This window comes from Hylaeus anthracinus, unplaced genomic scaffold, assembly GCF_026225885.1.
Source record: "Hylaeus anthracinus isolate JK02 unplaced genomic scaffold, UHH_iyHylAnth1.0_haploid 2, whole genome shotgun sequence".
Classification (NCBI taxonomy): domain Eukaryota; kingdom Metazoa; phylum Arthropoda; class Insecta; order Hymenoptera; family Colletidae; genus Hylaeus; species Hylaeus anthracinus.
The window spans coordinates 381790-403112 of record NW_026534838.1 but is presented as its reverse complement, the minus strand read 5'-3'; the positions used below and the strand labels follow the sequence as shown (position 1 = coordinate 403112).

The following is a 21323-nucleotide window of genomic DNA, read 5'->3' as shown; positions in this document are numbered from 1 at the left end:
GAACATTTTTGAATTTTGGAGAAAAAATAAAAATTCTATGCCAGAACTATACAAAATAGCTGCTAGGTTTTAGCAGTTCCCTCTACATAAGTCAGCGTCGAACGTCTCTTTTCATCTTTAAAGTATATTTTATTGTATCACCGATACAACTTACACGATGATTATATAAATGATATATTACTTATTCGAGTAAATGGAGATGTTACGTATGCACACCCGTTCTTTTCGAAGCTCGCGTTCATTTATTTTATCTACCCCTTGGAATGTGGAGTCTGGTCTTACCGAAGTGCACCCTGCAGCTGTACCATAATTTTCTCAGAATCATCTTTTAACTTGCGTTGCATGGGTAACCCTTTATCTAAACTTTCCCTAAAGTCCCACAGATGTTCACCTCTGAGTAACGAAAATCTCAACCGCCAAATTTCCATATACGGGAATCACTGACGTATCCCCACCAATATCTAGGGGTATATAAACCCATGATTTTCGTTACTCGCGGGATTAATACGAAAGAGTTACTTGGTAAAGTCACGTCGATCGTCTTCAGAGTTGCGCTTCAGTGAGATCGGCTTCAGATCCCTTTCGATCAACATTAACCATATAGATCCGCGAGGACGGTACAAAATCTATTACGGCATAGAAGCATTCGCGACCCCCGCATCGCCAGTGCGTTAACACCGTGCAACAATTAGGTAATTAAATTCATACACTAACTGCGACAACACGACACTGTACAATTGTATTATTAGAATTATTCAGTTTTGAATATATAATCATTTGTTAACCTTAAAAGATCTGTTAAATCGTTATTAAACCTTCACCATTGAAATAAGCAATCCTAACCAGTGTAACGACCCCACAACATAATAACTTTACCGCTCGAGTTATTATTTGTTTAGAATTAATAGTTGCGAGGCTTTATCCACGACGCGTATTATATTCCAACGATACGATTCAATCCTTACCTAACCTCCCCAACGGTTACCCTTTACCGGGAGATACCGATCCTACGGTTACCCTTAATTGGGAGATACCGATCCTACGGTTACTCTTAATTGGGAGATACCAATTCCCAGCAGCTATCTGACTTCGCGTCAGAGTCGTCTGCGATTTCTACTCCATCCTCAATCTTTGGATCCATTGAAATAAACAGGAATAATCGTATCTTTTTCGATTCTTGAATTCAACCCACTCGCAAGGCTCACACGCGCGTCGCTATCGCCCTGGCTCGTAACAGAGAATAAAATTGATATTTTTTCCCTTTAAGCATTTCTACATTTAAATGGGTGGCAGGAACAATGTTACATGTTACAATATTCAAATATTTCAGAGGAACTGCTTCAGTGAGAGTATAATAAATTTTTGCCGGTATTATAGGGGATGCACACATGCAATGTTGTTTCACTCAACCATTAAGGGTATTAATGGTAGGGTACAATATGGTAAAAACGTATGGTGACGATGAATACATACCACAGTGTAAACTTGCAATTCCACATTTTTATCCTGATAAAATTTGTCATTTAATGACAGAGACATTCAGATTACAGAATAGATCAGAGTAGAGTCAGAGTAAGAATAAAAGAGTAAAGAGTTAATAGAGTCAAAGTAAGAATAGAATTAGAGTTTAAAGTAATAAAGAGCATAGTTAAACATATAATAAGAGTAGGAACATTGAGAGCATATTTTGATATATAACCATATCTATATCATCAGCATACATAAAATGAAACCAATGTTTGAACCTATTTCTGCAAGACCAGTATAAATAAAAAATGGTTTTTGAATCAGTTCAATAATTAAAATTCTATACTTTATTCTTCATAGTATTACCGGTATTATACCGGTATATTTTTCGGTATATATACCGGTATGGACGTCAGATACCGATAAAGTATATATGAAATTACCGGTATTGAACGTTTAATACCGGTATAAATAAAGGTTTACCAATTATCGGTATGTCACAATAACATCAAAACAGATACTGGTATGATACCAAAACCTATAAATATAACGGTATTCGGTCTCAGTCCTTAAGGGTTGCTGTGTCTCGCTGGCGCGTTTTCTCTCTCTCTAGACCTCCGCGCTTTCCCTTTTCACATGTAGCCCTGCATAAACATGGCCGCGCGACTCCCATCTCCACCCGACTCGAGGGTGGATCCGAGATCGATGAAGATTACCGATAGAAGGAGTAGGGCGCAACCCCCGATTGAACCAGGACAACCCGAAGGGAAGATCGGGAATCTTCCGGAGAAGGGAGAGAAGCAGCAGATCGAGCGAAGAATTTTCCAGAGAGTTCAATCGTAATCGAACCTCTGGTAACGAACTACGAAACGATTTAAACCAAACGAGTCAACTGAATAAACGTCTTTACTTTTTTCCTAAAAGTATTTTGAATTTTATTTTACGCGCCTCTCCAGGCAGAGCGGTTCAGCGTTAGAAATGGCTAGAACTGCTACTTGTGAATCACTCGTGATTCGATCACGTTCGTTGCCAATCACGGTGATTTTTCACAGTGATTCGTGATTTTTCGTGATCGCTTCTGATTAGTGAAGAACATAACCGTTCCTTGCACGCGTTGTTAGAATCTTCAGCCTACACCGCATAAAATAAAGTAAACTAAAGAATAGTAAATAAAAGAATGCTTTAATGAGGAATAGTGAAGAGTAATAAATATAAGTCAATAATTATGAATTGCAAGTCTTCGTTTAGTTGTAAGTGTCTTTAGACTTTTACAAAATGTAACAATATAATTAATACATAAAACATAATACGAATACTATAAATAAAATACAAAGAACAAAATAACAATGGAATAAAATATATATAATAACAAAATAAGTAACTATGTATTGCTGTTCAAGAATAATGGCATAGATAATTTCTCTACTTGCAATCCGTTTCTTTTTTCCGTTAAAAGTAATTCTGCTTTAGAAAATATTCTTTCGCATGGGACTGAAGTAGCCATCACACAAAATAAATGATTTACTAATTTACTTAATAAAGGAAATTGAAATTGATATTATATGTGGATATTTTATATTGAAATATTTTATAAAAAGTAATTTAATTAAGATCGAGAATTGTGATCACGCAATTCTAGCAAGATAAAAGAACTACGATCACGCTTGTGTATGAAATTAAATCACGATCACCCTCGTGAATGAAATTAAATCACCATCGTAATCGTGATTTTGCGATCACTGTGATAAATAACGGTTAGTGATTTTGCACGCCATCTCTATTCAGCGCTCCACGGGCACCTTACCCACGTCAGCAAATTCCCTATCATTGCACGACGCATTCCGCAACACACTATATTACAATTATTCCAAAATGTTCTCTTTGCGAATAATCATTTCATACGTAGTTTTAGCGGTTTAATTTAATTGGTAATAACTTACGCATGCGTTTTTGCAATTATGACATCTGCATTTAGAATTATATACATCAAAATGCGACTGTCACAAACTTCATGTCAAGCATGTGTATAAAATATAAATTTTAAGGAAGAAGTAATTACCGAGTTATAAAACAACAATTGTGGAAATGTACTCGACAAAAACACCTTCCTTAAGAATTGATGAAGCCGATCTTAAATGCAAAAATGGTTGTGGATTTTATGGAAACGCCGAATGGGAAGGTTATTGCAGCAAATGTCATCGCGAATATTTACAAAAACAAAGATCACAAAGATGCTCTAATGTTTATGAAGAGGAACATGATGCGTATGTTTATTAATAAATTTACAGTAGTTAATAAAAATTGTCTAGATTTGGGAAATATTTAATGTTTCATATAACGCATAAATTTTTAGAAGAAAAAGATTATTACTTTATAGTACCTACGCTGAATGAAAATAAATTCCAAAAACATTTCATATTCATGTTTTAATTTATTTATTACTATCAATTAGTTGAAAAATCATCTGTCATGGATTACACAACATCTGCAATAGTTTTAATACATAAGTAGTCTAGCATTAGCATTACATTATATGATATTACAAATAAAAAAAGTTGGATAAATTGAAATAATATGTGTTAGCTTATATTTTCTGTCGACTCACAGATTTCAAGTTTTGGAGTAACAATGTATAGTGCTTATTGGTATTGAAAATTACCGATAAAATATAGATAACATTAACATTTCAGCAATACTTCTAACAAGAGTACAATTAATGCTCAGCAGAAATATGAAGAGAAAAAAGTACAACAGGAGAAGAAGTACAAGTTATTAAATATATCTTTTCGCAAGCCAGTTGTAAAGGCGCAAGGATATCAAGAGTTGCTTTACGAACTAACAAAAAACAACTCTGATCTGGAAAAAGTTAAAGCAGAGAATCGTGAAGTAATAGCTGCAATCGCTAAGACACCAGTGGAAAGAGATGTCAGAAAATGTATGCATTCTTTTATCATCGATATACTCCAAAATAAGGATGTAAAAAGGATAGAGGACCTTTCAGAAATTACACAGACCTTTTATCAAGTATTTGCTAAGCGTCTAGAAAACAGTCCCAAATATGCAGGTATTGTAAGAACAAAAGCATAAATTTAAATAATTCAATTGAAAATTTGAACCAATTTTTGTGCATGCATATAAGTTAATTTATTATTTGAGTCTCATTTCAGATATATCGTCAGAAATTAAAGAAAAATTATTGGATTATGTAGAAAGATATGCAATGACATTACTTTACAGAATTCTCTTTTGCCCTCCTTTTACAACTGATGAGGAAAAGGATTTGGCAATACAGAAAAGGTTAATTTTATTTACAAATAAAAAGATAATTAAAATATTGCCTAGTCCTAAATTAAAATAAAATGTTTTTATAGAATCCGGCAATTGAGTTGGGTTAGTGGAAAAAATTTGGAGTGTCGAATTCATGAAACTAGTTCTGAAGTTAGAGAACTTGTCTATACTTCCATAACAGGTTCACGCATAAATCATTTAATATCTGAGTTTAAATATTGTCTAATTAATCCAATTTACATGTTTAATCCGTTACAGATTTACTGAACATGGATTCTGCAAAGGCTCCGCAAGAAAAGCTTTCTTGTGTTATTTATTGTTGTCGAAATATATTTCTAATGTTGCAACAATCCGTTGGTGGACCTGCATCAGCAGATGAATTTCTCCCTGCTTTAATTTTCATTGTCTTAAAAGCCAATCCTGCTCGTCTTAAGAGCAACATCAACTTTATAACTAGATTCTGTAATGCAAGCAGATTGATGACTGGGGAAGGTGGATATTACTTCACAAATTTGGTAAATCTTGTAATACTTATCTCGAATACTTTTTCTTATGTGAATAATATAGAAAATAATAATTCAAACAATATGTCATGTTACAGTGTTGTGCTGTATCTTTCATTGAAAATTTAACAGCAGAATCATTGAATATGGATGAAAAAGCTTTCAATGCTTACATGTCTGGAGAACAAGTACCAGCTAATACTTGGGAATCTGCTTTAATGATATGTGAGGTACATATTGAATTTTTTGGTTTATTGATATTAAATCAATTGATTATCTTTCATGTAATAGATATTAACTATTTACTCAGAGTTTGCACTTAATGTGTGAAGACATAACGCTCCTTGATGAAATGAAAGCAAAAACTACAGAAATAATGGATGAAACACTGAATTTAAAAGAAAAAATATTACAATTTCAAGAGGAAATCGAGTCAGAAGTAAATACAGTCTTGGAAAGAACTCCTTTGTTGATTGCGCACAGTCAAAGATTGCCTACTAATTTGGACTGCGAAGATATTGAAAGTTATCAGCTACCACCTCCAATTATTCCTCAAGTAAGTTATTGTTTAAAATTAATAAATTTGCAATAGTCAATTTCAATCATTTATTTCAGGTTTGTTCTACCACAATTATTAATTCCACACAACAAAACGATTTAAGAACAACTTCAATAGAAGATTGTGTTACGCCATCTCCTACATTTGATTTTCCTTCTTTCTTGGGGGATGACAGTTTTGATGTAAGCAAAACAGAGGATGAAACTAGTCTTATAAGTTTGGATACGCAATGTGATTTTGACAACCAGAAGGAAAAATCTAAAAACGAATTATTGTCGTCTACTCATTTGAATTTATCTTCTACTACAGAATCAGAAAGGGAAAATTATCATGGATTTACTGTTCAGGGTTCAAGTATACCGACAATTCCATGTAGTACTGGAGATTTATCTCTTAATTCTACAGAAATGGATTGTGAAAATTATGCAAGTTATTTTCACAATGTATAGAAATAACTTATTTAAATCAAATGTAAACTTTAAAAAATGTTGTTTAATCTTTAGAAATAGGTCATATAGTATCATTAAAGAAATATTCAATTCTAACATAAATAATTTAATTTATACAAAATATATAATTACAGCTAAATTAAAATATGAAATTCTAATTATCAATCAGATGTTAAAATGATACATATACAACTTATTACACAGTAATTACAAATGTAAATGATTGAGTAAAGTTTAATTTAAAAATTTTCTATTAGTTTTATATTACATATTACATCCTGGAGTAATACACTTAGATACCAATATCAGTACATCAATTTTTTCCAATACAAGCGTACAGGAAGTAAACTGTTTCTTTTCTGTAATCGTGTATCAAAAACATTAAAGTCTGACTTCCTTAATTCATTTAAATAAGTTTCCAAACAAACTATTGGTAAAAAAATCAAACCCGCATTTTTTTCCATTTTACTTTTAAGAGAAATTGCCTATAAACAACAAAGACATTTAAATTAATGTGTAAGAAACAGAATGCTATTTTTTCTTATCTTTTTTGTTATATTTAAATTCATTATAATTTCATTCAAAAAAAAAAATATTTACCGCATCTAAATGCAATTTCCCACAAGAAGCAATGTCAAATATCACATTTTTTAAATCCTTACTTGGTTCACCCTGAAACACTGCTTCTGTAGAAACACCATACTTCATTAAAATATCTTGTGGTAACATATTCACTCTTTTTTTGGCATTATAAGGAATCGATCGAATTAAGTTAACTATTCCATGTGCTTTGCCCATATGACTTGCAACATGATCTGCGTTTATGTTGGTTATACCATGTGCCTCCAATAATAAGTAATAAATGGAAGAAGTACTGTACTCTGCATATTTCTCTATTTCATTAATATTTTGAATTAGACTGTTGTTAAGTCTTTCTAGACGAGCATCAATTAGGCGTTTGAAATAATGTTTGGAAAGGGAACACTTCTGTAGAGTCTATAAATAATCATTACAAACATACCAATCTTTAATTACTATTGTACCGATCAATTCGTCAAACCGTAGAAGAAATAATCATACCCTATGTAATTCCAAAAAAACAGGACTTCTTGGAGGACTTCCCTTGTACGTATTACTTAATCCATCCGCCCAAAATTTTAATCTCATTTGTCCTATTTTATAATCGTGTACTTGATCTTGTACTTGAGCCACTTCCACATTAAACGCACGTATGGCAAATGCAGATGATCTTGCTGTACGTTTTAGTAACAATGTACATAAAAAATTTTCATAATCTAGTTTTCTGGGAAATATTAATAATAACATAATGGTAAGATATTGCAATTTTCTGTCATTTACTATTAGAATACCTTCTACAATTTGTAGCAACGCAACTTTCTTATATATTTCAATAGAACATAATCAAACGTTAATTTTATTTATGCTTCATAAAGTGAAAAAAAAATTAGGAATAAAATAATCAAAAGCTTTATTTTAATGACTTTAATAACATGTGAATAAATCATAGTCTTAAGATACTTTGTTCATTAGTTATAATATGTGTTAATAAGTAATTAAGTAATTCGTTATAATTAGTATACCTAACTAATTCAAAACAGTATTCAGCAGGCGTTTGTTTTGTAGCTACACTTGAATACCGTGAAATTTGTAATAACGCATTTCGTTCGATATTGAGTAAACTTGCGTTCATAACGAATTTATAATGATCACGATCGTATACAACCGTGGTAGCGATAAAAATAGATTTTGATAGGTTGAATACGTTTATGATTTCGTTCCTATATTCTTAGGTCTGTACTCAACTAATAGCGAATTAACCTCAAACAGAACCAATAATAATCATTATTTGCAATAAACGTAACGTAACCATATTTCCCTTAAAAACAGCTTCAATTTAAATAAAATGATAAACGCAAGTATTAATGTATTAAATTGTTCATTTTTAAGAATATTTTATTTAATACCAATGGCGCCACTAGTACTAAAACCAGTACCTTATTATTCTTAGTACAGTTCTAGTACTGAAAGTTGTGTTATAATGCTGTAAGTAATATCCATACTTTAAATTTTAAATAAAATAAAAACTACTCGTTACGACGTAAAAATCAGTATATTTGAAGAAAAGTTTGAATTTCTGTAAAATATAGTGGGGCTCCGCTAAAAATATTTGTATATTTTATTTAGTATAAAATTTATACTATCACAGGCTTTAAACAATTTTTTGTTGCAGCTTTGTTATAATATGTTACTGATTGTCTCCGCAATTTAAGTTTTGGTACCGAATTTTCCCTAAGGAAAATGTTGTTTCAAATCACCCCCCGAACCACCCCTTTCAAGGAATTCCAACATTTTTGGGACACCCTGTATATGTAGTGAAGTTTATTAAGAATAACAAATCTAGAAGATAAACCGAGCATTCTTGTAACGAATGGAAACAATTGTTGCGCTCAATATTATGAATACAATAAATTAATATAATTTAAGTGTGTGTGTCCCGCTTTAATACTTTTTTAATCATTTATTATTCCAATTCGTTTTAAGAGTTGTCACATTAAATTCATACATAGAAAATTTAATAATTTTGTTATTATATTTCATCTTTATAACACAAAACATACATTAAAAATATAATTATGTTCACGAGGATATATTCGTTCATATATATGAAAATCACAAGTAGTTTAATGTACTTCATCCAGTATGGTATTACATGCTAGAATACATGTTTTTAAAAACTAGAACACCGATTATTTTTGGAAAAACTGAGGTTATTCATGGGTTATTGATAATTATAAAATTTGCATAATTTATATAAATACTTTGGTTTACGTAGAAATCACTAATAGCATTTTACAAATTTATCAAATCAAATATTTTTACTCTATAACACTGTACTACCGTGCTAATTCAAAAAGGCATATCTCAAATGTTTCTTTCATGAGACTGTGAATCAATGTCGCGATGGTTCTTTAATTTTTCAGATATATAGAAAATTGATCGGTAGTGTGACATCCTTTATAATAAAAACTGTTTATTTTGAGATACACCTTCTTGACTTAGTACAACAGTATAACCAACCTTTTCCAATTGTTAGTGTAAAAGTAGTAAATTCTGATTATACATGGTAGATAGAAAATTATTATCTTTTTAAGTTTCAAATGCAATACAAAAAAAGAAGGATACAGCCTATAAATAGTATTCATTTGCTTACTATACTATGTCATAGATTGAACAAATGAAAGTAATCAGTTACGAACTTGAACAAACGTTTTAGTTTAGCATCCAAGAAAATTTAAAAATTGTACTTGTTTAGTCATTCCAACCAGGTGTTTACAACTCTCTTTGTACAGACGAATCTGTCTCAGTTGAATATCAACCTAATAAACTTTATTGTGCCTTGTTTCTGGCCCATCTATATTAATTTAACAAAATAAAATTGGAATGTGGTTCTGTATATGTTCTATATCTCATCATTTACTTTTGACTCATGGATTCTTGTACAAAGTTGACATAGCTGAATTTGTTTTCCATTACTTGTGCAACACTTTTTTTAACGAAGTACATTACAAATCAATAGTAGGAGTCAATTGGACGAGACCGGCAGTAGTTTGATGACTTAAGTGCAATCATATGCTCTACATTCGCGCAATCTGTACATTGAATGGTTAATGTTGCACATGACAGAACCTAAGAATTTGTTTTATCATTAGTTTTAACGAAACATGTATAATACTAATTTTTTGAACTTTGCATTTGCCATTATAAAACTGACAGTAACATTTACTGATATATACTCAGTATAATTTATTGAGAAAAGCTTTTAAGGAGCCAAACTGCAACAGGAATTAGTTTTTCGTGCAGTTTTGTAAAATGCTTTTGATTGCATGCTGAGGCCTTCAGATTTTGAAACTAGATCATCCAACTTCTCTCCTCTTTGAAGAACAGCCTCTAAAGTATTGTGCTACAAATCGCATAAGACAACCAAATAAGTTAATAACTTAAATTGGAACTCTATTACTATCATCTATCACCTTTTGTATATGTACTTACTAAAATGATTTTTGTTTCATCTAAATCATTTTGCATTTTAGTTAAAGCATCTGCTTCATTGGGATTTCGATACTTAGTTAAATATACAACAAGCTGTGGAAATTCGGTTGTAACTTCATTTAATGTTTCCCATGTCGAGGCTGGATACTTGGCAGCAAATTCATCCATAACCTTTGTGATAAGCGTATGTGCTACTCTCCTAGGGTACTCATGATCCGATATAAGAACCGCAGCAAGGTTATCAGCTCTTACATACACGTGACACATGTAATCTGTTAAAGAATCACAAAGAAAATCTCATTGTTATAGCGAAAAGGGATAAAAATAAATACTGTTCCTTAATAAAGTTACCTCCTTCCTTAACACTTTGCCTAGAGCTGATTTGAGTCCTCTCAACAATGGTTTTGCTTACAAAACTCATAAACTCTTTAACACTTGCTCTTTGAAAAAATGAAAATGATTCTACATCATAGGCAGACTTCATAGTCGTCGCAGATGTAGGATGTTTATATAAAATAGACAGTGCGTATAATTTTACCATTTTTTCGCTATAAAATAAACGGGCTGTTTATCGTTAGGTTAAACATTTGTTACTTTGTGCAGTGTATAAATCGTGTTAACAACCTGTCACAATTTTAACATACCAAAAATCTTAATTCGAAACATGCTCAAATATATACGCCTTAAACAATTGTTTTGATTATAGAAATCGATAACAATGAATTTACAACGATAAGGGGAAAGTTTTTTAAACGCATTACAATCAACTAGTGGAAAATATGTTTTTATTGAAAGATCCTAATGGGCCGAACCTACCACCAATTGGCATAAGCTTTTCCGTTGCTATAATTCTTCGAACACACTAAACGCGTATCAGACGTACATTAAATCACCTAATTGTTTATTTACAACAATGAGTTAACACTTCTTTATGTTTTCATTTACAACTACGATTACTTCAATTTTATATGATAAGGAGATCGCCATGTTGGCTATAGCGGTTCTCAAGTTATCAGTTCAATAAACTTTTTCGATTGCATATGGCGAGTGACAAGATCATTTTCATTTCATGACTATACGGGGTGTCTCAAAAATGTTGTAACACCTTGAAATGGGTGGTTCAAGAGGTGATTTGAAACAACTTTTTCCTTAGCGAAAATGTTAACAGCAGTGATGGACAAAACCCTAGGCTTTGAATAAATCTAAAGTTTGCCAATATGTTTGTCTCGTTTCTCCTGTTGAACATTTTCCAAAGAAGGAAACGGGAGAAACACATCGGCAAACTTCAGATTTATTCGAAGTCTAGGGTTTTGGCCATCGCTGATTAACAGAAAAGTCCAATCAATCAGCGGGCGCACCATTGGCATACTCGCGCTCTGATTGGTCGGGGTTTTCAGTTAATATCTCCTCAACGAAGCCTCGGACAACATTTTCGCTACGGAAAAGTTGTTTCAAATCACCTCCAGAACCACCTCTTTCAAGGACATCCAACATTTTTTGGACACCCTGTAATCAAAGAATTTTGTTGTTCGAACAGCGAGAATCGTAGCCCTCTGACGCCCAATTCGAGTAGTATGGTTACAGGGCAGCCCACAAATTGCTTGCAAACAAATCGGATGGTTTGCGACGAGATTTAAGTATCAAGCCGTTCGCACCGCTATTTTGTTCCATTAAACTGCGTTGGACGCGAGGAATATTCTTCCAATTAGCGCAAACGGAACGGAAGCGTGTCGAAAGAAGCGTGTATCATGGAATAAAAAAAAATGTGATTCGTCAAGAGGAGCAAAATTTGCATGGTGGAGGGGAGAGTGTCTCGACGACGAAGAAAGAGAGAAGTCTTGTGATTTTGTGATCGCCGATCGGCTGAAGCAAAGTGGCAGACGCTCGCGTCCCATGACAAGGAGAGGAGGTTCGATCGCACCGTGCTGCGTCATCGTAGAATGGGTGAGCACCACTATGCGAGCTCAACAAAATGCTTATAAATAATCGGTCTATTTGAAGCACGCGGGGCGTGTCTTCCACGGAGATGCAACGATTCACCATCGACCCTCCTCTTTATTTCGTTACCACCTTCTATTTTTCTCTTCATTGCATCGCCCCGACTCAATAACCGCGATGACACACCGGGGACGAGGCACGTTATCGGGTCCTGGTGTTCTCTCACTTGACATAGCACGAATTTTCGGTATTCAGTGATCTGGTGCAAGGCTCGGTAAAATTTGAAACAAAAGCATTGGAAATTATTTCAAAATTAACCATTAAAAGAGGATATATCATTACAAGGATGCTATAGCATACCACTACACATTTACCCAATAATTATAGTTATCTACAAGTCGAGTCTGTTAACATGATCTTACAAAGTCTACAAAAATATAAACAAAACATGTAAACTAATACAACAAAATTAATAATGGTTTCGTTTTCATTTGCCTTAGTTTGTCAGGAAACTCTGTGATACTCGTTGCTGTGATTAATATATATATGATTGTCTGTTTGTGCTCCAAGACACACAAGGAGGAATGTCCCGCAACACTGGACCTGGTTTGTACGAGTTCCTTATGGAAGCAGAGTTGCAGCAGTATTATCCAGGAATTCGAGGTACCAGGAATTACTCCGTATAATTGACTCGTGAATGCTTCCTTTATTCAAGTCTAATTACCTTAATTTACCTTTTGACAGGGGACTTGAAGGTACAGACAACCGCTCAATTAAAATATGTAACTGAAGAAGACTTGAACGCGATTGGAATGAGCAAACCAGAAATGCGTCGTTTGAAGAAGTACTTTCAGAAACATTTTCCTCAAAATTACCTCTCCAAATTCAAGAAGATGCTGTTGCCGAAACGCGAAGAACAAACTCCAGGTGTTTTGACCATGTTACCGGAAGAGAGACAAGACAGACCGCCTATTCGTGTTCCTAATAAACATATGATACCAGCAGATGCTATCATTGTAAATAAAGAACTGGGAATGGGAGAATTTGGAGTCGTGCAGCAAGGTGTTTGGACCAACGATGGGGAAAGAATACAAGTAGCCATCAAATGTTTGTCCCGAGAAAGGATGCAGAACAATCCCATTGAATTTCTGAAAGAAGCAGCGATAATGCACGCGATAGACCACGAACATATCGTGAGATTGTACGGCGTAGTCTTGGATACGAACTCTTTGATGCTCGTGACGGAATTGGCACCTTTGAGATCCTTACTCGAATGCCTGAAGGAGCCTAGTTTGCGACCTAGTTTTCCAGCTCTCTCGCTGTGCGATTTTGCAGTCCAAATTGCAGATGGCATGCAATATTTAGAAGCAAAGAGATTGATACACCGCGATCTTGCTGCCAGAAACATCTTGGTCTTCTCCAAGAACAAAGTAAAAATATCAGATTTTGGATTGTCTCGAGCTCTAGGGGTTGGAAAAGACTATTACCAAACGAACTTCAACGTGAATTTAAAACTACCAATAGCATGGTGCGCCCCAGAATGCATATCTTACTTAAAGTTCACTTCAGCCAGTGACGTATGGGCCTATGGAGTGACTCTATGGGAGATGTTCAGCTATGGTTTCCAACCATGGGCGGCGTTAACGGGCCACCAGATTCTAGAAGCGATAGACGAACCAAACTTCCAGAGATTAGAGCAGCCGGAGTGTTGTCCAAAAGATTATTTCTCGTTGATGCAACAGTGCTGGCAGCACGAGCCATCCAAACGACCAAAGTTCTCGGAATTAATTAACCTTCTACCTGACTTGAAGCCGGAACAAGTTCAAGCTGTTCAGGACAGTTCGGAGATTGGACAGCTCGTCTACAGGCAAGGCGATGTTATCACTGTTTTAGACAAAGGAAGCAGCAACACTTTATGGAAGGGTGTTTTGAATAGCGGGAAAACTGGGTTTTTTAATCCTGCTCATACGATAGCGTACCTTGGATCTAATTTACCAAGTAATAAACCTGGGGAATTCACGCGCGGGGATGGTAAGAATGCGTTCTCTTCTCAACGAAGAAAAATCAGGACGGACATGATTTCTTCGCCGCAAGGAGATTTGAAGCATACCGGTCATGTTGGACTGGACGGAGCTTACTTTGGCGATATCGGGTTCCTCGGTGGGAAGAATCCTCATTTACCAAGGCAAGTGGTAACTCCTTACAAACCACAGGAAGATGTAACAGACAATTCTAGTCAAGTTGCGAATCAAGATGCGAGAAATTCGGAGATGAACAGGGAATTATTGAGGGATAACAGGACTGCGCAGCAGGATACTCAAAGCAAGCATGGTAATTACGTTCGATCTTTTTTAAAACATTTATCGCTGTGCAAACAGAGATGGGGGTATTCATATTCATAAATATGAATATGAATTAATTCACATCATGCGGATTTGTGAATATGAATATGAATAAAATTATCAATAAAAATAGGAATAACACGTTATTCACATTTTTATTCATAAATAGCGCGTTATTCACATTTTTAGTTATAATTAACTCTTCATTAAATAACGTTAATCACTTACTTACATTGTTTACTATCTTACAGAGAATCGTTTTCACTCCAACCAAATGGGTAATTCCAAAAATTATGTAATTTATGCAAATAAAACAATCATTGTTGTTATTATTATAAAAAAAATTATAGTTGTGTTAATAAACACGTATACAAAACTCTGGAATATGTTTAAGCACCTTGGATAATGCATTAATGGCACACTTTTATTAAGTGAATTGTAAACCTCTCTTAAGCTGATGAGACCAAATTACTGTTTGTGGTACGAATTAGTACAAAATAAGTACTACAAAATATTCCACTAAGTCGGACATGATTTTGCTGATTTGATTCTGCCAGCTTAAGAGAGGTTTACAATTCGCTTTGTCGACCAGTAGCCACCATATATCACGTGTTGTCATGTTTCTTAGGATACCGACAAGCTTGATGGCAAACTTAGGCGATGAGGAAATTGAAGAATAAACTTACTTAATTTTTGTATTTACTTTTGTCCAAGTCTGCGAAATTAATTTTTTTCTCCCTGGAGTGAAAACGATTTTGCGTGGGATAATAAACAATGTAAGTAAGTGATTAACATTATTTAATGACGAGTTATTCACATTTTTATTCATAAATAGCGCGTTGATTCATATTCATATTTATGAATATGAATACTTCCATCTCTGCAAATAACAAAACTTTTCCCAACTAAACCTTACGTTATGTTTTCTACGTTAGAAAGTTTGTGGTCCGACATAGGCTCCGAAGTATGCCATGTAGGAGCTCTGGCTAATTCAAGTACACAGTCTGTGTCAACGAACATGGCTAACAGTACCGATACTCTTGGCGCAGACCATGAATACCATGAAATTAGCGACGAAGAAAATCAAGATAGTCCTCTACGATTCGATAAAACGTTAAATTTTGATTTTGGACCAAGTTTATTGGCTGAAATGGATCAAATGTTTAGATCATTAGGTAAGTTCATCAATTCAGAGGTGATATTTGCTTTAACCGTTATAGTACATATTCGTGCTTGTTTATTAGGATCATCACCTCCTCCACCACCGTCTGCTCATCCTCTATCTACAGAACACGAGTCGAGCAATGTTAGAAACGAACTAAGAGAGATTCAAGCGAAGCAATCTAACAAGAAAAAACAAGCCACCGTGAGTCCAATAAATGTACAGTAATATTTTTTTTCTTATTTACAATTACGCTTTTACGTGTTCTTAGTTGTTATTTATTTTTTATTCATTATTTGCTGCTGTGTACCATGTTTTCTTATACATATTGTACGTATTATTCGCATGCGAAGGCATAGGACCCGAGATTCTTAGTATTCAAGAACAGAGTTAGCGAATATATTATGAAAGATAGACACACAGTACATTTTTTGTATGAATAAATGAATACGCAGCATTTACATCACGAAAAGCAGACAATATTTACTATATTATCCACTGACCAGAGATGGTAAACGTTTCTCTTATATTTAGGTGAAGCCTATCTCAGCCGCCGATCAGAAAACACTCTACTCAGCCATTGCTATGGCACAGGAATTGACAGCACGTTCCATGACAGATCTTGAACATCCGTCGGAGTCTCCCCGAACACCTGCCAGTCCTTCGAGGCGCAGAAAGTTCTCTTTTAAGTTGCCACATCAACACAGTCCCAAACCAGACAGACGACACTTTTCAGAAGAAGCTGCCAGTATACCTGACATACAGGTACATCAAACAAATTTTTTTTTTATTTAACCACTCACTTTTCAAAAGAGAAATACAAAAACTAACAACCGAAACACAGTTCAACCAATGCACTCAGAAAACTAATTCTATCCACTTGCTGATACTGATGACTAATACATGAGGGCAGATGTATTCTTGATTAAATGTGATTTGTTTTTCCAAATGATACACATGAATTTCACACGCACAGAGTACGAATCGAAAATATTTAAGCGCAAGAGTTTCCTTTTCTACCAAATGGTTTGTTTTTATACAGACACATTTGATCTCTATACAACATTGAAATACATTTGAAACTGTTATGGAACAGAGTTAATTCCTGATGCCACACTAAAGAGTAGGTATATACGTATATCGCAGTCCGATCTGTTTTTAATATTCCAACCCGAGTCACTTGTTTGCACCCTTAATTGAATTGCTTATTAATTTACAACGAAGACTAATCTCGACTTTCCTTTAATCCTTTCCTGTCTGTTTATTTTTCGTTTGTTTTTTAACTCTTCTTTTCGTTACGGTTATTTCGTCTTCTGTTCATCATTGCATATCGCCATGCTGAAAACATTCTTTGGTTCCTGCGAACTGTACCATGATCATCGAAACAAAACCTTCATCAAACGTCTCACGTGGTGTTTTGCTTGTTTGAAACGTGGTGTTCCCGTATTTTGCATGGTTGTTTGCACCGAATTGCTTATCATTTGTGAACTGTTAATGTGAATCGCATGCCAACAAACACATCGATTATCGAACTTTGTACCGATCAAGTGGTTGTGCTCGAGCTTGCAATCGTTATCGTCCACCGTCTCCAGCATAGAGTCTCTCGGTGCTCCGTCCACCCTGAAACTACCATTATGGGACAAAGCATCCGCTGAATTCTGTTTCGCAAAGTCGCGAGAGCTTCTGACCAAACCGAGCGCGTGGACTTCCTACATGGACATAGAGTTCGACGCCCACATTCTGGACAACGCTGCTACGAAGCCTAATCTGGTGAAATCGACTGAGTTTTTGGAAAATGGGAACAGAAAGAGCACCTTCGGCAGTGAGAACGTGACGGAAACCGAAGGAAAGCTGAATGCTCTTCAGCAAAACGGAAAGGTGCCTTCGGCTATGGAGAACTTGAACTTCGACTTCCCGCGTGACCCGAAGAGGGTGTCCACCAGCTACGTGGACCGTTATTTCGAGCAACCTAAATACTTTGATGATGATAATAATGCAGGTTGTGCTATCGAGAAGGCTTCTTACTTCGGAGAGGAGAAGATGGACAGGTACGAGAAGATCAACAACTTAGAGCAGCCTAGTAGGTCTAGTTGCTACTCTAACATCCAGGAGCAATGTTCCATGGTGGTCAACAAGTCCATCCAGTTGCAGAACAAATTCGCTAATTGCGATCAGTCCCTGAAAGATGGCACAGCGAATTTCGACGCTCATTGCGACGATACGACCTTGACGAAGGAGAAGTCGACGAATTTCGGCGATTTTCCGCGCAGCAAACCCATCAAGGTTGGCAATTTGGAACTGGGGACACGTCCCAAGATCTCCAGCTCCTTCAGCGACTCTTCGAAAATGAACATCCCCGAATTTCCCAAGAAGATGGACCTACCGAAAGTCAGGAGCGGGAAAGTGTCTTTCGCGTCCAGAAGCGCGAATCAAGAAGTTAAAAGTATGATCTATGGGTCGACAGACAGCATCAAGGCTAACTTGAAGACTGGCGGAGGGTTGGACAGTCCTAGAGGGAATATGGAAGCCGTGAGGATCAACATACAGAGTTTTCGCAAGATAGAACAGAACCAGAACGGTCACGATGGTTTTCCTTTCGTAATATCCAACAATCCCTTGTTTATAGCTGAAACTGAAAAGAAGGAGTCGCCTGTTTACAGCAGCTCCGAGAGTCTGCGCGTTAACTTCCAAAGACTCAGACGAAAGTCCGACGCAGAGGCGAATAATCAAGTGGAGTTGAGCAGCAAACTTCTGGCAGAGAAGTACCAACGCGAGGTGTCAGGTTTGGAGAGCGTAAAGAACTACCTGGACTCTAAAAAAGGTCAAGGATTGAATCTAGGTCTGGGTAAGTTGACGCAGAATATGATCCAGTTGGGCAAGAACATCGCGCAAAACTCGAGGAACATGGAGAGCACTACGTCCAAGTCGCTGGTGACGAACATGAGGAACCTGGACATCTCTGGCCAAATGCAAACTCCGGTTAGGAGCTTGAACATTCCCATTCAGAAGCCTAAACATTTGGATTTAAACATTCCCCTGCAGTCGCAGATTAGCATGAAGCTGAACCTGACGCAGAAGGCAAACCCTCCACCGAGTCCTACAATACACCAGCACATCCTAGAGCCGCCAAAGTTGTATCAGAACGATAACTCGAAGAAAGAGGTGCCCAAGACTGATGTACTCTTAGAGAAAATGCCAACAGCTGCTAATATTTATAGGCAGAGGACATCTTCCCTTTCGGAGAACAGGAAACCGCCTATAAAAAATATAAGGAGGTCGTTTCACCCTGCAAATGACTCCAGCGAGGATTCGGACTCCATATCTCATTCGGAAACGGACATAAGAAGCCGCTTGCGTTATAAGCGTCGCCACAAGAAACTTTCGCATAACTTTCGTTTGAATTTCAAGAACAAGGGCCACTTCTTGCACCCTGAGTCAGCCAGAGGTTTCTCGTCTATCGAACTCTGTGGGAAATCGCCACCACCATCGACCAGTTTCTTGAATTCTCTTTCACCGCCTTTTTCCTCCAGGAACAACCTACTTTCTTGGCCCGAAAGCGCTCCGAGCTCTAGTTTAACGTTCACTAGCAACTCCGACTTGGACTCTGACACCAGTTCGGAATATCCAGAGTTCACAAACGACATACTGACCTTCCCGCCATCCCCTGCCCCATAGAGTCTGGATATCCTGAGTTTTGTAATGCCTTCGGATCTGGACTCTAGCAATGCATCATCGTTGTAAAGTGCATGATGTCGAGAGAGACTTGTAAGACAGAGTTGGGCAATAATTGGACTGTAAAGTATTTCTTTTTGATATCTTCTGCCTGGATGATTTATATTTAAATGAATAATTAAGCGATACCTGAAATATTTAATTTTGAGTAAATATGTAATTTCATTGTAGATTCGTCGACACTTTCAATAGTCCTCGTTCAATGCCTATACGAGTTTTTACAGTGATGAAAGCAACATCAAGACAACCTTATTTAAAGATCTTGGAAAGTGGTTGGAAAATTGTAACGATACCCAACTCTGGACAATACAGTGTACTTAAAACATGAAACTGCCCGGAAACAGTTTGTGTCACATACGCTTAGCATGCTTGCATGTTACACTAATTACTAAATAACGTATAGCGGTTAATACGTTTGGATGCATTTACATATTTATACTATTTGTACTTGGAGGACATTGGAATGGGAATCCTAGAGTATGTAATCGGAACTACGTGTCGATACTACGTTTTGTTTACACGCATATGCGAACCTGGTACCCTGATGTGCTCGAAACGTCATCTACTCACGTTGCATCCCTTTTGGAGTAGCGCAGCGTTTTCCAATCTGTGTTGAAGCAGATAATTGTAAAAAGGTATTCAATAAGTGGCCTAAGACTTTTGGACCTTTTTGTGTACTATATCTCAGTATGTATACCATATTTTGATTTCTTTTTCTATGGCATTTGAATGAAAATCCAAGGAAGCATGGATACTTTTGTTTGCTAGACTTGCAATGTCCCTTCATCAAAAAGGGTTAAAAGTGGTATAAAAAGATTGGAAAACGTTGCCGTAGCGTATCGTTTCCGGCATCATCTCTAGTCGGCCTATATGATTCACTCCCCCCCCCCCCCCCCCACACACGTTTGCACTTTGAGTCCAAGAGAGTGTGTTCAAGCATTGTTTCCACTTGCTCGCGGTTTACCTTTCAGTTACGAGAGGATCGGAGCCCTACGAGAATGTTCCTTTCACGTTTTGAACCATAGTCTCTTTCATCCCCAGTTTGTTGATTTTTTCTTTCTTTAATTTCTGTTCTCTTCTTTCCCGAATCTATCCCCTCCCACGGCTTGTTTAGGCAACGTTGTCGGACGAGGCGAAGGAAGTCTACAACAGTCTGGTGGAAACGCCAAGCATAGACACTGCCCCTGACACGAATCCGTTGCGCATGCTGCGCTCAGGTGTGCCAATAGTCAGGCCCAGGATTCGTGGAAACAAGCACGCTACCTTGGGTCACGGTAGCTCACACCAGGAGGACCTGTCCACCGATGCCTTCCACTTTGACGCCTATCACAGCGGCTCGAAAACACTGCCCAAAATCAGGGCGCCTCCGCCGCCTCACGCGCCGCCTCCTCTTCCACATATACGCCACTTGGAGAGGCACCATTCCGCTTTGGAAATAGAGAACAATCAGAATCAGAGTAACGTGGACGAGAATCCGATACCGTTGCCACCTAGGGACAGGTCCAAGACGTTGCAACCGAAATCCAGTCTGCCCAGGCATCAGAGAAAGCATCCATTGATTATACCTGGTGGAGGGGTGACCAGGACTTTGGCGAAGATGGCGGTAACCACACCACCTATTGAAGATCAAGTTGATGGAAGTTTGCAGACTGCTGATTCGTCTGTCGCTGGTACCTCGCTGCAGGAAGGCTACTCGCCGGAGATTTCTGGTAACAGGTGAGTAGTTCAGGGTACCGATTACACTAGTTTACAAAATAAAAAAAACAAATGTACATTCAATGCCACAATTTTTTTCTTATGTATTTTGGCCTA

The 21323-nt window shown here is 36.4% G+C and overlaps 4 protein-coding genes and 1 long non-coding RNA gene across 11 annotated transcripts; 3 read left to right on the top strand and 2 right to left on the bottom strand.

Annotated features, from left to right (window-relative positions):
• The first annotated feature begins 3318 nt into the window (after positions 1-3318).
• LOC128892945 (rab5 GDP/GTP exchange factor) lies at positions 3319-6515 on the top strand. Its single transcript, XM_054153620.1, has 8 exons — positions 3319-3731; positions 4158-4531; positions 4635-4764; positions 4839-4936; positions 5014-5270; positions 5357-5488; positions 5569-5814; positions 5874-6515. Exons 1-8 carry the CDS (start codon positions 3553-3555, stop codon positions 6264-6266), a joined length of 1809 nt encoding a protein of 602 aa, XP_054009595.1. The 5' UTR covers positions 3319-3552; the 3' UTR covers positions 6267-6515.
• A 54-nt stretch (positions 6516-6569) lies between these two features.
• LOC128892959 (NADH dehydrogenase (ubiquinone) complex I, assembly factor 6) lies at positions 6570-8539 on the bottom strand. The gene is made up of 4 exons (XM_054153645.1): positions 7868-8539; positions 7347-7569; positions 6867-7262; positions 6570-6751 (listed from the first exon to the last, which is right to left on the bottom strand). The coding sequence occupies exons 1-4, from the start codon at positions 7975-7977 to the stop codon at positions 6572-6574; spliced, it is 909 nt and encodes a 302-aa protein (XP_054009620.1). The 5' UTR covers positions 7978-8539; the 3' UTR covers positions 6570-6571.
• On the top strand, positions 8191-9186 carry LOC128892970 (uncharacterized). The gene is made up of 2 exons (XR_008461224.1): positions 8191-8330; positions 8518-9186. It is a non-coding gene; the product is annotated as an uncharacterized LOC128892970 (long non-coding RNA).
• Positions 8855-11397, bottom strand: LOC128892961 (synaptobrevin homolog YKT6). 3 transcript variants are annotated; one of them, XM_054153649.1, is made up of 5 exons: positions 11154-11397; positions 10689-10885; positions 10338-10609; positions 10082-10248; positions 8855-9974 (listed from the first exon to the last, which is right to left on the bottom strand). In XM_054153649.1, exons 2-4 carry the CDS (start codon positions 10876-10878, stop codon positions 10108-10110), a joined length of 603 nt encoding a protein of 200 aa, XP_054009624.1. In that variant the 5' UTR covers positions 10879-10885; positions 11154-11397; the 3' UTR covers positions 8855-9974; positions 10082-10107. The 3 variants fall into 3 exon arrangements, with proteins under 3 accessions (XP_054009624.1, XP_054009622.1, XP_054009623.1); XM_054153647.1 differs by having other exon boundaries at positions 8855-10248; positions 11154-11394; XM_054153648.1 differs by lacking the exon at positions 11154-11397 and adding an exon at positions 10982-11128 and having other exon boundaries at positions 8855-10248.
• Positions 11398-11894: 497 nt separating this feature from the next.
• Positions 11895-20769, top strand: LOC128892939 (uncharacterized). 5 transcript variants are annotated; one of them, XR_008461212.1, is made up of 8 exons: positions 11895-12281; positions 12846-12938; positions 13020-14606; positions 15553-15792; positions 15862-15998; positions 16314-16544; positions 17328-19544; positions 19683-20769. XR_008461212.1 is itself a non-coding variant. In XM_054153607.1 (7 exons), the coding sequence occupies exons 1-7, from the start codon at positions 12278-12280 to the stop codon at positions 19452-19454; spliced, it is 4404 nt and encodes a 1467-aa protein (XP_054009582.1). In that variant the 5' UTR covers positions 11895-12277; the 3' UTR covers positions 19455-20769. The 5 variants fall into 5 exon arrangements, 4 of the variants coding, with proteins under 4 accessions (XP_054009582.1, XP_054009581.1, XP_054009584.1 ...); XM_054153607.1 differs by having other exon boundaries at positions 15862-15983; positions 17328-20769; XM_054153606.1 differs by having other exon boundaries at positions 17328-20769.
• The last annotated feature ends 554 nt before the right edge of the window (positions 20770-21323 follow it).

What these genes read in the sequence shown, in the direction of transcription:
- LOC128892939 (XM_054153606.1), top strand. An exon ending in CCACCGTGAGTCCAATAAAT is followed by an intron (nt 15,999 to 16,313) that starts GTACAGTAATAT and finishes TCTTATATTTAG; the next exon opens with GTGAAGCCTATCTCAGCCGC. An exon ending in CCAGTATACCTGACATACAG is followed by an intron (nt 16,545 to 17,327) that starts GTACATCAAACA and finishes GTACCGATCAAG; the next exon opens with TGGTTGTGCTCGAGCTTGCA.
- LOC128892945 (XM_054153620.1), top strand. Translation starts at nt 3,553, where the DNA reads ATGTACTCGACAAAAACACCTTCCTTAAGAATTGATGAAGCCGATCTT. An exon ending in AAACAGTCCCAAATATGCAG is followed by an intron (nt 4,532 to 4,634) that starts GTATTGTAAGAA and finishes GTCTCATTTCAG; the next exon opens with ATATATCGTCAGAAATTAAA. An exon ending in CACCTCCAATTATTCCTCAA is followed by an intron (nt 5,815 to 5,873) that starts GTAAGTTATTGT and finishes CATTTATTTCAG; the next exon opens with GTTTGTTCTACCACAATTAT.
- LOC128892961 (XM_054153649.1), bottom strand. Translation starts at nt 10,878, where the DNA reads ATGGTAAAATTATACGCACTGTCTATTTTATATAAACATCCTACATCT. An exon ending in GCAAAGTGTTAAGGAAGGAG is followed by an intron (nt 10,610 to 10,688) that starts GTAACTTTATTA and finishes ATTCTTTAACAG; the next exon opens with ATTACATGTGTCACGTGTAT. An exon ending in ATGAAACAAAAATCATTTTA is followed by an intron (nt 10,249 to 10,337) that starts GTAAGTACATAT and finishes TGCGATTTGTAG; the next exon opens with CACAATACTTTAGAGGCTGT.
- LOC128892959 (XM_054153645.1), bottom strand. Translation starts at nt 7,977, where the DNA reads ATGAACGCAAGTTTACTCAATATCGAACGAAATGCGTTATTACAAATT. An exon ending in TACTGTTTTGAATTAGTTAG is followed by an intron (nt 7,570 to 7,867) that starts GTATACTAATTA and finishes AATATTTCCCAG; the next exon opens with AAAACTAGATTATGAAAATT. An exon ending in TTTTTTTGGAATTACATAGG is followed by an intron (nt 7,263 to 7,346) that starts GTATGATTATTT and finishes GATTATTTATAG; the next exon opens with ACTCTACAGAAGTGTTCCCT.